At 47.8% G+C, this 13,269-nt stretch overlaps 1 protein-coding gene across 4 annotated transcripts in view; it reads left to right on the forward strand.

Annotated features, from left to right (window-relative positions):
- KCNN4 (potassium calcium-activated channel subfamily N member 4) overlaps positions 1-13,269 on the forward strand; it is a 100,592-nt gene that overhangs the window by 65,071 nt on the left and 22,252 nt on the right. For 3 of the 4 annotated variants that reach the window (XM_075606388.1, XM_075606386.1, XM_075606387.1), the window contains one exon: positions 9,965-10,060. The exons of the other annotated variant lie outside the window; for it this stretch is intronic. In XM_075606388.1, coding sequence (XP_075462503.1) covers positions 9,965-10,060 — 96 coding nt within the window. The remainder of the gene's footprint in view (positions 1-9,964; positions 10,061-13,269) is intronic. 4 annotated transcript variants of the gene reach the window in all.

Below are 13,269 nucleotides of genomic sequence, written 5' to 3' on the forward strand. Positions count from 1 at the left end.
GTTCTGTGTAACACTGTGACAGCGGCGTGTATGTATGTATACAGTATCACTATCGCTCTATGTAACACTGTGACAGCGGCGTGTATGTGTGTATACAGTATCACTATCGCTCTGTGTAACACTGTGACAGCGGCGTGTATGTGTGTATACAGTATCACTATCGTTCTGTGTAACACTGTGACAGCGGCGTGTATGTATGTATACAGTATCACTATCGCTCTGTGTAACACTGTGACAGCGGCATGTATGTGTATATATAGTATCACTATCGCTCTGTGTAACACTGTGACAGCGGCGTGTATGTATGTATACAGTATCACTATCGCTCTGTGTAACAATGTGACAGCGGCGTGTATGTGTGTATACAGTATCACTATCGCTCTGTGTAACACTGTGACAGCGGCGTGTATGTGTGTATACAGTATCACTATCGTTCTGTGTAACACTGTGACAGCGGCGTGTATGTGTATATACAGTATCACTATCGCTCTGTGTAACACTGTGACAGCGGCGTGTATGTGTATATACAGTATCACTATCGCTCTGTGTAACACTGTGACAGCGGCGTGTATGTGTATATACAGTATCACTATCGCTCTGTGTAACACTGTGACAGCGGCGTGTATGTGTATATACAGTATCACTATCGCTCTGTGTAACACTGACAGCGGCGTGTATGTATGTATACAGTATCACTATCGCGCTGTGTAACACTGTGACAGCGGCGTGTATGTGTGTATACAGTATCTCTATCGCTCTGTGTAACACTGTGACAGCGGCGTGTATGTATGTATACAGTATCACTATCGCTCTGTGTAACACTGTGACAGCGGCGTGTATGTATGTATACAGTATCACTATCGTTCTGTGTAACACTGTGACAGCGGCGTGTATGTGTGTATACAGTATCTCTATCGCGCTGTGTAACACTGTGACAGCGGCGTGTATGTATGTATACAGTATCACTATCGTTCTGTGTAACACTGTGACAGCGGCGTGTATGTGTGTATACAGTATCACTATCGTTCTGTGTAACACTGTGACAGCGACGTGTATGTGTGTATACAGTATCTCTATCGCTCTGTTTGCACAGGGTGTACCTGCAGCTTCAATTCACTCTGTTTTCACACTTCAGGCTCATCTGAGAAAAAGTTGATTCTGGCGCAACAGCCAAGAGTGGGTCCCAAACGAGTAGTATTAAAAATATTCCTTTATTGATCCATCTAAAAAAGTGGAGGCACTCACCCTCCTACGCGTATCATGTTAAAAACACTTTATATCACTCCTTGATAAAGTGTTTTTAACACGAAACGCGTAGGAGGGTGAGTGCCTCCACTTTTTTAGATGGATCAATAAAGGAATATTTTTAATACTACTAGTTTGGGACCCACTCTTGGCTGTTGCGCCAGAATCACCTTGTTTCTCAGATTTACTTCTCCACTCCAGGCTGCGCGCTCACCTGGACTTCAGGATCAAGAGATTTCTGTGAATACTTTCTTATTCATGATTGCTCAATGTGAGTCCAGGGACCATCCCAATGAGGGTTTGATGGGTTTTTTTAGCCTCACACCTTACCCTTCAGGGAATATTGGCCCACCTGGGGACTTTACAACTTATAAGCAGTTTATCCTTATCCAGTCCTGTTTTATGCATATATATTGAAGGGATTCGGTGCTGAATTGGGACTGTACTACACTTCAGGCTCAGCCTTCCACTGACGTAGAGTTAATCACAGGACACCGGGTTTAATGCTCCAGCCCCAGCGCGGGCGCGACGGGAGCCCGGCGGTGCCCGTTCCATGCATCAGCGCGATCTGATGGAGTCCAGGCAACTCGCGACGGGGAGGCGTGGCGGGGATGCTGCAGGGGCGTGGCCATGACATCACGCGGCTGGTTCGCCCGTATTGATTTAACCGTCGCTGTGACGCGGCCAGCGCTCGGCCTCTGCGCCAAGAGGTACAAATCTTGTCTTTTGGCAAAGGCAGTCGTGCCGACGGGGGCCTGCACCACAGAGGGCTGTACCTTGTGTGCGGCCCGCACACCGTCACGCGCGCAGGCGCGACCCGCACACCGTCACGCACGCAGCCGCTGCCCGCACACCGTCACGCGCATAGCCGCGGCCCGCACACCGTCACGCGCGCACCCGCAGCCCGCACACCGTCACGCGCGCACCCGCAGCCCGCACACCGTCACGCGCGCAGCCACGGCCCGCACACACTCACGCGCGCAGCCGCGCCCCGCACACCGTCACGCTGTTATACACTGCACGTGTCGGGGTATATATAGCTGTTATACACTGCACATGTCGGGGTATGTATAGCTGTTATACACGGCACGTGTCGGGGTATATATAGCTGTTATACACTGCACGTGTCGGGGTATGTATAGCTGTTATACACTGCACGTGTCGGGGTATATATAGCTGTTATACACTGCACGTGTCGGGGTATGTATAGCTGTTATACACGGCACGTGTCGGGGTATATATAGCTGTTATACACTGCACGTGTCGGGGTATATATAGCTGTTATACACTGCACGTGTCGGGGTATATATAGCTGTTATACACGGCACGTGTCGGGGTATATATAGCTGTTATACACGGCACGTGTCGGGGTATATATAGCTGTTATACACTGCACGTGTCGGGGTATATATAGCTGTTATACACTGCACGTGTCGGGGTATATATAGCTGTTATACACTGCACGTGTCGGGGTATATATAGCTGTTATACACTGCACGTGTCGCGGTATATATAGCTGTTATACACTGCACGTGTCTGGGTATATATAGCTGTTATACACGGCACGTGTCGGGGTATATATAGCTGTTATACACTGCACGTGTCGGGGTATATATAGCGGTTATACACTGCACGTGTCGGGTATATATAGCTATTATACACGGCACGTGTCGGGGTATATATAGCTGTTATACACTGCACGTGTCGGGGTATATATAGCTGTTATACATGGCACGTGTCGGGGTATGTATAGCTGTTATACACTGCACGTGTCGGGGTATATATAGCTGTTATACATGGCACGTGTCGGGGTATGTATAGCTGTTATACACTGCACGTGTCGGGGTATATATAGCTGTTATACACTGCACATGTCGAGGTATATATAGCTGTTATACACTGCACATGTCGGGGTATGTATAGCTGTTATACACTGCACGTGTCGGGGTATATACAGCTGTTATACACTGCACGTGTCGGGGTATATATAGCTGTTATACACGGCACGTGTCGGGGTTTATATAGCTGTTATACACTGCACGTGTCGGGGTATATATAGCTGTTATACACTGCACGTGTCGGGGTATATATAGCTGTTATACACGGCACGTGTCGGGGTTTATATAGCTGTTATACACGGCACGTGTCGGGGTATATATAGCTGTTATACACTGCACGTGTCGGGGTATATATAGCTGTTATACACTGCACGTGTCGGGGTATGTATAGCTGTTATACACTGCACGTGTCGGGGTATATATAGCTGTTATACACGGCACGTGTCGGGGTATATATAGCTGTTATACACGGCACATGTCGGGTTATGTATAGCTGTTATACACTGCACGTGTCTGGGTATATATAGCTGTTATACACTGCACGTGTCGGGGTATATATAGCTGTTATACACTGCACGTGTCGGGGTATATATAGCTGTTATACACTGCACGTGTCGGGGTATGTATAGCTGTTATACACTGCACGTGTCGGGGTATATATAGCTGTTATACACGGCACGTGTCGGGGTATATATAGCTGTTATACACTGCACGTGTCGGGGTATATATAGCTGTTATACACTGCACGTGTCGGGGTATATATAGCTGTTATACACTGCACGTGTCGGGGTATGTATAGCTGTTATACACTGCACGTGTCGGGGTATGTATAGCTGTTATACACGGCACGTGTCGGGGTATGCATAGCTGTTATACACTGCACGTGTCGGGGTATGTATAGCTGTTATACACTGCACGTGTCGGGGTATGTATAGCTGTTATACACTGCACGTGTCGGGGTATATATAGCTGTTATACACGGCACATGTCGGGGTATATATAGCTGTTATACATTGCACGTGTCGGGGTATGTATAGCTGTTATACACGGCACGTGTCGGGGTATGTATAGCTGTTATACACTGCACGTGTCGGGGTATGTATAGCTGTTATATACTGCACGTGTCGGGGTATGTATAGCTGTTATACACTGCACGTGTCGGGGTATGTATAGCTGTTATACACTGCACATGTCGGGGTATATATAGCTGTTATACACTGCACGTGTCGGGGTATATATAGCTGTTATACACTGCACGTGTCGGGGTATGTATAGCTGTTATACACTGCACGTGTCGGGGTATATATAGCTGTTATACACTGCACGTGTCGGGGTATATATAGCTGTTATACACGGCACGTGTCGGGGTATGTATAGCTGTTATACACTGCACGTGTCGGGGTATGTATAGCTGTTATACTCTGCACGTGTTGGGGTATATATAGCTGTTATACACGGCACGTGTCGGGGTATATATAGCTGTTATACACTGCACGTGTCGGGGTATATATAGCTGTTATACACTGCACGTGTCGGGGTATGTATAGCTGTTATACACTGCACGTGTCGGGGTATGTATAGCTGTTATACACTGCACATGTCGGGGTATATATAGCTGTTATACACTGCACGTGTCGGGGTATATATAGCTGTTATACACTGCACGTGTCGGGGTATATATAGCTGTTATACACGGCACGTGTCGGGGTATATATAGCTGTTATACACTGCACGTGTCGGGGTATATATAGCTGTTATACACTGCACGTGTCGGGGTATGTATAGCTGTTATACACTGCACGTGTCGGGGTATGTATAGCTGTTATACACTGCACGTGTCGGGGTATATATAGCTGTTATACACTGCACATGTCGGGGTATGTATAGCTGTTATACACTGCACGTGTCGGGGTATGTATAGCTGTTATACACTGCACGTGTCGGGGTATATTAGCTGTTATACACTGCACGTGTCGGGGTATGTATAGCTGTTATACACTGCACGTGTCGGGGTATATATAGCTGTTATACACTGCACGTGTCGGGGTATATATAGCTGTTATACACTGCACGTGTCGGGGTATATATAGCTGTTATACACGGCACGTGTCGGGGTATATATAGCTGTTATACACTCCACATGTCGGGGTATATATAGCTGTTATACACGGCACGTGTCGGGGTATGTATAGCTGTTATACACTGCACATGTCGGGGTATGTATAGCTGTTATACACTGCACGTGTCGGGGTATGTATAGCTGTTATACACTGCACGTGTCGGGGTATGTATAGCTGTTATACACTGCACGTGTCGGGGTATATATAGCTGTTATACATTGCACGTGTCGGGGTATATATAGCTGTTATACACTGCACGTGTCGGGGTATATATAGCTGTTATACACTGCACGTGTCGGGGTATGTATAGCTGTTATACACGGCACGTGTCGGGGTATATATAGCTGTTATACACTGCACGTGTCGGGGTATATATAGCTGTTATACACTGCACGTGTCGGGGTATGTATAGCTGTTATACACGGCACGTGTCGGGGTATATATAGCTGTTATACACTGCACGTGTCGGGGTATGTATAGCTGTTATACACTGCACGTGTCGGGGTATATATAGCTTTTATACATTGCACGTGTCGGGGTATGTATAGCTGTTACACACTGCACGTGTCGGGGTATGTATAGCTGTTACACACTGCACGTGTCGGGGTATGTATAGCTGTTATACACTGCACGTGTCGGGGTATGTATAGCTGTTATACACTGCACGTGTCGGGGTATATATAGCTGTTATAAACGGCACGTTGCACGTGTCGGGGTATATATAGCTGTTATACACGGCACGTGTCGGGGTATATATAGCTGTTATACACGGCACGTGTCGGGGTATATATAGCTGTTATACACTGCACGTGTCGGGGTATGTATAGCTGTTATACACTGCACGTGTCGGGGTATGTATAGCTGTTATACACTGCACGTGTCGGGGTATGTATAGCTGTTATACACTGCACGTGTCGGGGTATGTATAGCTGTTACACACTGCACGTGTCGGGGTATATATAGCTGTTATACACTGCACGTGTCGGGGTATATATAGCTGTTATACACTGCACGTGTCGGGGTATATATAGCTGTTATACACTGCACGTGTCGGGGTATGTATAGCTGTTATACACTGCACGTGTCGGGGTATATATAGCTTTTATACACTGCACGTGTCGGGGTATATATAGCTATTATACACTGCACGTGTCGGGGTATGTATAGCTGTTATACACTGCACGTGTCGGGGTATGTATAGCTGTTATACACTGCACGTGTCGGGGTATATATAGCTGTTATACACTGCACGTGTCGGGGTATATATAGCTGTTATACACACGTGTCGGGGTATATATAGCTGTTATACACTGCACGTGTCGGGGTATATATAGCTGTTATACACTGCACATGTCGGGGTATGTATAGCTGTTATACACTGCACGTGTCGGGGTATATATAGCTGTTATACACTGCACATGTCGGGGTATGTATAGCTGTTATACACTGCACATGTCGGGGTATATATAGCTGTTATACACTGCACGTGTCGGGGTATATATAGCTGTTATACACTGCACGTGTCGGGGTATATATAGCTGTTATACACTGCACGTGTCGGGGTATGTATAGCTGTTATACACTGCACGTGTCGGGGTATATAGCTTTTATACACTGCACGTGTCGGGGTATATATAGCTATTATACACTGCACATGTCGGGATATATAGCTTTTATACACTGCACGTGTCGGGGTATGTATAGCTGTTACACACTGCACGTGTCCGGGTATGTATAGCTGTTATACACTGCACGTGTCGGGGTATATATAGCTGTTATACACTGTACGTGTCGGGGTATATATAGCTGTTATACACTGCACGTGTCGGGGTATATATAGCTGTTATACACTGCACGTGTCGGGGTATATATAGCTGTTATACACTGCACGTGTCGGGGTATATATAGCTGTCATACACTGCACGTGTCGGGGTATGTATAGCTGTTATACACTGTACGTGTCGGGGTATATATAGCTGTTATACACTGTACGTGTCGGGGTATATATAGCTGTTATACACTGCACGTGTCGGGGTATATATAGCTGTTATACACTGCACGTGTCGGGGTATATATAGCTGTTATACACTGCACGTGTCGGGGTATATATAGCTATTATACACTGCACATGTCGGGATATATAGCTGTTATACACTGCACGTGTCGGGGTATATATAGCTGTTATACACTGCACGTGTCGGGGTATATAAAGCTGTTATACACTGCACGTGTCGGGGTAACATGGCCGCAAGGTGAGCCTAACATGACTCAGGCCACGGCCTCAAGGTGAGCCTAACGTGACTCAGGCCACGGCCTCAAGGTGAAGCCTGTGCTGAAGCAGGGATTATTGAGCAATCTGTGCTGAAGCAGGGAAATCCAACAACTCTGACCTGTGGGGGGGGGGGGGGGGTCTTGATAAGTTGTATATACTATGCACTGCATTTTCATTATAAAATGAAAATGCAGTTCATAGTATATACAACTTATCACAGGTGCTTTAACGTTATTGGTACATGGCATATCACACACAGTAATACCCGAGGCCAGCTGAGTGTTAGCTGTTTGCTGAGACCAATTGTGGGGTGCCCTTAACTGATAATGTTGGGGTACCTCACTTTGACTTTGGTGAGCCTCCGCCTGGGTAGTCTCTGTTACCGACACTGGAGTCTCTGTAGACTCTTTGAGATTGTGGTCATGTGCAACAGTCACTGGTTCCATACTACTTCCTCCCCCTGGTGGAAGGAATAGCACAGTGTCTCTTGGCCAGACCTTTCCCCGGCCATTCGCGGCATGGATGCGGTAGGCCAGGAGGCCTTGACAATTTCCGCGGTCCACCACATGGTGAATGGAGCGCTCCTTTTTGGGCTTAAAGGAGGCAAATTTCACGGTATCACTCACAACACAGTCCTTGTCCCTACGCACTTGGGAGGCTTCCACTGGGAAGCGAGCGATTAGCAATGTGTCCGTACTCAAAGTCTTTGTTACATCCTGCAGGGGGTAAAGGGTTGATACCTTACCACTGCGGTGATTCATGGTGGCCAACAGGTCCTCGGGGACGCTGTCAGTTCCCACCTCGGCTGTCTTGGGACCTGTCCCCGGCACTTCTGGGGCAGTCCACTCACTGTCTTGAAACTCGGGAGCGTTGGATCCCAGTCCTGGGACCATTTGGGTTGGAGCGCACGGGCTCACACTCAGTTCAATCACAGTAATACTTATCGCAGCACTGGACATCATGATGGGGCTGTCTTTCCTCTTCACCTGGACGATAGCCGATGGGTACTGGTCCACTCGCACCACTGGACAGCAATCTTCTAAGGGGGACACCTCCGCCAGGACGCGATGCCGAGTGGAGCCAATCGCCCTGGTGGCCAGACTTAAGGAGCTACTGTGCTCCGCGGTCACCTGGAAGCTCACACCCGACACCCCTGGGGCAGTCAACTCACCCTTGTCGTTGTATTCTTGTGTCCCCCCCTCTCCATCTCTCACACGTTGTGTACTTTGTCTTGCAGTGGTTTGTGCACTTATTCTTGTGCCCCCTCCTCTCCATCTCTCACACGTTGTGTACTTTGTCTTGCAGTGGTTTGTGTACTTATTCTTGTGCCCCCTCCTCTCCATCTCTCACACGTTGTGTACTTTGTCTTGCAGTGGTTTGTGTACTTATTCTTGTGTCCCCTCCTCCTCTCACACGTTGTGTACTTTGTCTTGCAGTGGTTTGTGCACTTATTCTTGTGCCCCCTCCTCTCCATCTCTCACACGTTGTGTACTTTGTCTTGCAGTGGTTTGTGTGCTTATTCTTGTGTCCCCTCCTTCTCTCACACGTTGTGTACTTTGTCTTGCAGTGGTTTGTGTACTTATTCTTGTGCCCCCTCCTCTCCATCTCTCACACGTTGTGTACTTTGTCTTGCAGTGGTTTGTGTGCTTATTCTTGTGTCCCCTCCTCCTCTCACACGTTGTGTACTTTGTCTTGCAGTGGTTTGTGTACTTATTCTTGTGTCCCCTCCTTCTCTCACACGTTGTGTACTTTGTCTTGCAGTGGTTTGTGTACTTATTCTTGTGTCCCCTCCTTCTCTCACACGTTGTGTACTTTGTCTTGCAGTGGTTTGTGTACTTATTCTTGTGCCCCCTCCTCTCCATCTCTCACACGTTGTGTACTTTGTCTTGCAGTGGTTTGTGTACTTATTCTTGTGCCCCCTCCTCTCCATCTCTCACACGTTGTGTACTTTGTCTTGCAGTGGTTTGTGTACTTATTCTTGTGCCCCCTCCTCTCCATCTCTCACACGTTGTGTACTTTGTCTTGCAGTGGTTTGTGTACTTATTCTTGTGTCCCCTCCTTCTCTCACACGTTGTGTACTTTGTCTTGCAGTGGTTTGTGTACTTATTCTTGTGCCCCCTCCTCTCCATCTCTCACACGTTGTGTACTTTGTCTTGCAGTGGTTTGTGTGCTTATTCTTGTGTCCCCTCCTCCTCTCACACGTTGTGTACTTTGTCTTGCAGTGGTTTGTGTACTTATTCTTGTGCCCCCTCCTCTCCATCTCTCACACGTTGTGTACTTTGTCTTGCAGTGGTTTGTGTACTTATTCTTGTGCCCCCTCCTCTCCATCTCTCACACGTTGTGTACTTTGTCTTGCAGTGGTTTGTGTACTTATTCTTGTGTCCCCTCCTCCTCTCACACGTTGTGTACTTTGTCTTGCAGTGGTTTGTGTACTTATTCTTGTGCCCCCTCCTCTCCATCTCTCACACGTTGTGTACTTTGTCTTGCAGTGGTTTGTGTACTTATTCCTGGTGAAATGCAGCATCAGCCTTTCCACGGGGATCCTGATCATCCTAATCATCGCCTTTCACATCAAGGAGATTCAGGTACCTCTACTTGCCCAACCTCTAGGACTGGACAGGGCAGCTAGGGGTATGCATGCCAATGCACATAGCCCACACCTCTATGTCTGGACGGCTCAGGGCATGGATGCTCAGATAAAGGACGTGGTTTTCTAACCTCGTGGCAAAGAATTCAGTTAGACCTTGTGGTAACGTAACTCCTAAGTCAACTCAGGCGGTTTGTTGCAGATCTTCTTTCTGTTTCAGCCTGGCACCGTTATTCATTTGCTAAGGTGCCTCTTTAGTCCATTATTGTTTCTAACTTACCTCCTAGGTAGGATTGCCAGGTGTCCAGTATTGAACCGGACTGTCCTGTATTTGGACACAGTCCAGTAAACAATGAGAGGTAATGCTGAACATGTATGTGTATACCGGTATTACCTCTCTGGGCGTGTATGTGTATACCGGTATTACCTCTCTGGGCGTGTATGTGTATACCGGTATTACCTCTCTGGGCGTGTATGTGTATACCGGTATTACCTCTCTGGGCGTGTATGTGTATACCGGTATTACCTCTCTGGGCGTGTATGTGTATACCGGTATTACCGCTCTGGGCGTGTATGTATATACCGGTATTACCTCTCTGGGCGTGTATGCATATACCGGTATTACCTCTCTGGGTGTGTGTGTATACCGGTATTACCTCTCTGGGCGTGTATGTGTATACCGGTATTACCTCTCTGGACATGTATGTGTATACCAGTATTACCTCTCTGGGTGTGTACGTGTATACCGGTATTACCTCTCTGGGCGTGTATGTGTATACCGGTATTACCTCTCTGTGCGTATATGTGTATACCTGTATTACCTCTCTGGCGTGTATGTGTATACGGGTATTACCTCTCTGGGCGTGTATGTGTATACCGGTATTACCTCTCTGTGTGTGTATGTGTATAACGGTATTACCTCTCTGGGCGTGTACGTGTATACCGGTATTACCGCTCTGGGCGTATATGTGTATACCGGTATTACCTCTCTGGGCGTGTATGTGTATGCCGGTATTACCTCTCTGGGCGTGTATGTGTATACCGGTATTACCTCTCTGGGCTTGTATGTGTATACCGGTATTACCTCTCTGGGCTTGTATGTGTATACCGGTATTACCTCTCTGGGTGTGTGTGTGTATACCGGTATTACCTCTCTGGGCGTGTATGTGTATAACGGTATTACCTCTCTGGGCGTATATGTGTATACCGGTATTACCTCTCTGGGCGTGTATGTGTATACCGGTATTACTTCTCTGGGTGTGTAGGTAGCAGTATATACTGTACAGTAGGTAGCAGTATATACAGTAGGTAGCAGTATATACTGTACAGTAGGTAGCAGTATATACAGTAGGTAGCAGTATATACTGTACAGTAGGTAGCAGTATATACAGTAGGTAGCAGGTTTTTTCCCTATGGGCACACGTGACTTTTTAACGATTGTCACCTCGCTCTGTCACTTCCCTGTCACACGGTCATGGTGGAAAATGACTTAGGACCTGGTACCTTAAGGAGAAGAATGCAGCACCTGTGCTGAAGCAGGGATGTCCTGAAAACCTGACCTGTTGGGCGGTGTTGAGGACTGAAGTTTAGAAACACAAGCAGCTGACACGTTTTGCATCGGTTTAAGGAAGACAATGCATAGTTCCACTTCTTTTTTGCCTGGCTGCGTGGGATTGCACTTTTAATGCCAGCTGCTGGCAGCTCCTGCGTGCCTGGCTGCCGCTCGGGATCACAGGTGACATGTTAGGCTGTTAGTACACAAATGATGAAGTGCCCTATTATGCTCGGAGGTAGGGCCCGTGGCGATGCCAGCTTCTTATTAAGTGTATTTGGATACCATTAAACAGACGGGCACTTCATGAACTGGCTGCGGATCAAAGTGCTGTATTGACTCGGTACTATTTATTTTCCTTGATACAGAAGCAGGGATAACGTAACTCTGTTAACCATCTCCCTGCTGGATAGGAACAGTATTGTAGTGACACCTGCACTACATTATCTGGCCTCACATCTGCGGGGTCTGGCTCCATTCACGCCTTTCCTGTAGGAGGACTTGGGGTCGTCATTCTGCAGTGAGATTAAAGAGCCCCTCATAAACAGCAATATTCTGCTAAAACTGAAACTTTTACAGGATTTGGTAGTGAAGTATAAAACTAGGACAAAGGAGACTGTGAAAATGTATATTTATTGAACCACATGGGACTAATAGCTGAGGTTGTTTGCAGTGCGTTGAAGGTATCATAGCATCCAGCAAGGGGGAACCCACCCCCGAAGGGGAAACTCCCCCCCGAAATCTCATCTTCTTATACACATACTTACAGTAGATTTCATTGAACTGAATGCTGATACATTATTCTGATAGCACAGTTAGGGGCAGATTAATCATTTCCCGGTACGGGATAGTGATCACGATCCAACGGTCTCATTCAGGACCAGCGCCACATGTCTGACCAACTTGGGTAAACACAGACTGTGCCACCCCCTCCCCCCCCTCTCTTCTGCCCCCACCTGGCTGCAAAGCCAAGGGGCGGGAGCGAGAGACCCCACCGTGAAGGACAGAGAGGGCGGGGCATCGCGGACACTTTTGCCACCCCCCCGAAGCTGCTGCCCCAATGTAAATGCACGTTCTACCCCCCAAGGTCATGCTGGACCTGCTCCCATTGGCTTGAATGGCTCGGGTGCGCTAACCCAGGGGGGCTCAAATCCAGTCCTCAAGATCCCCCCCAACAGATCAGGTTTTAAGGATATCCCAGCTTCAGCACAGGCTCAGTCAAAGACTGAGCCACTGATTGAGCCATCTGTGCTGATGCAGGAACCGATTAAGCCACCTGTGCTGAAGCAGGGATATCCTGAAAACCAGACCTGTTGGGAGGTCTTGATAACGCGTTGAGAACCCCTTCAGCAGCCGGCACCAGCTCGGGATGGATCTGCTGCTTACACTGGTGCTGTAACTTTGTGCCTATTCCAGCAAACACAAGAACTGCTGCAGCAAAGCGCCGGTTCCTAACCGCGCAGGCGGCAAACGCAACAGATACAGATATTGCAGCAAAGGCTCGCCGTCCTGTTAGCAGAGAAAGGTGTACAGGGATATGCCGAATAAGTGAAAACTTCAGAAGAACAATGACCCGGTCGTTGTTGGAGTCCGGGAGGAATCCCTTCCCCTTCTGAGACGGACAGGACCGTCATTGGCAAATGTTTCTCTGGGTT

The sequence above is a fragment of the Ascaphus truei genome, chromosome 6, assembly GCF_040206685.1.
Source record: "Ascaphus truei isolate aAscTru1 chromosome 6, aAscTru1.hap1, whole genome shotgun sequence".
Taxonomy (NCBI): domain Eukaryota; kingdom Metazoa; phylum Chordata; class Amphibia; order Anura; family Ascaphidae; genus Ascaphus; species Ascaphus truei.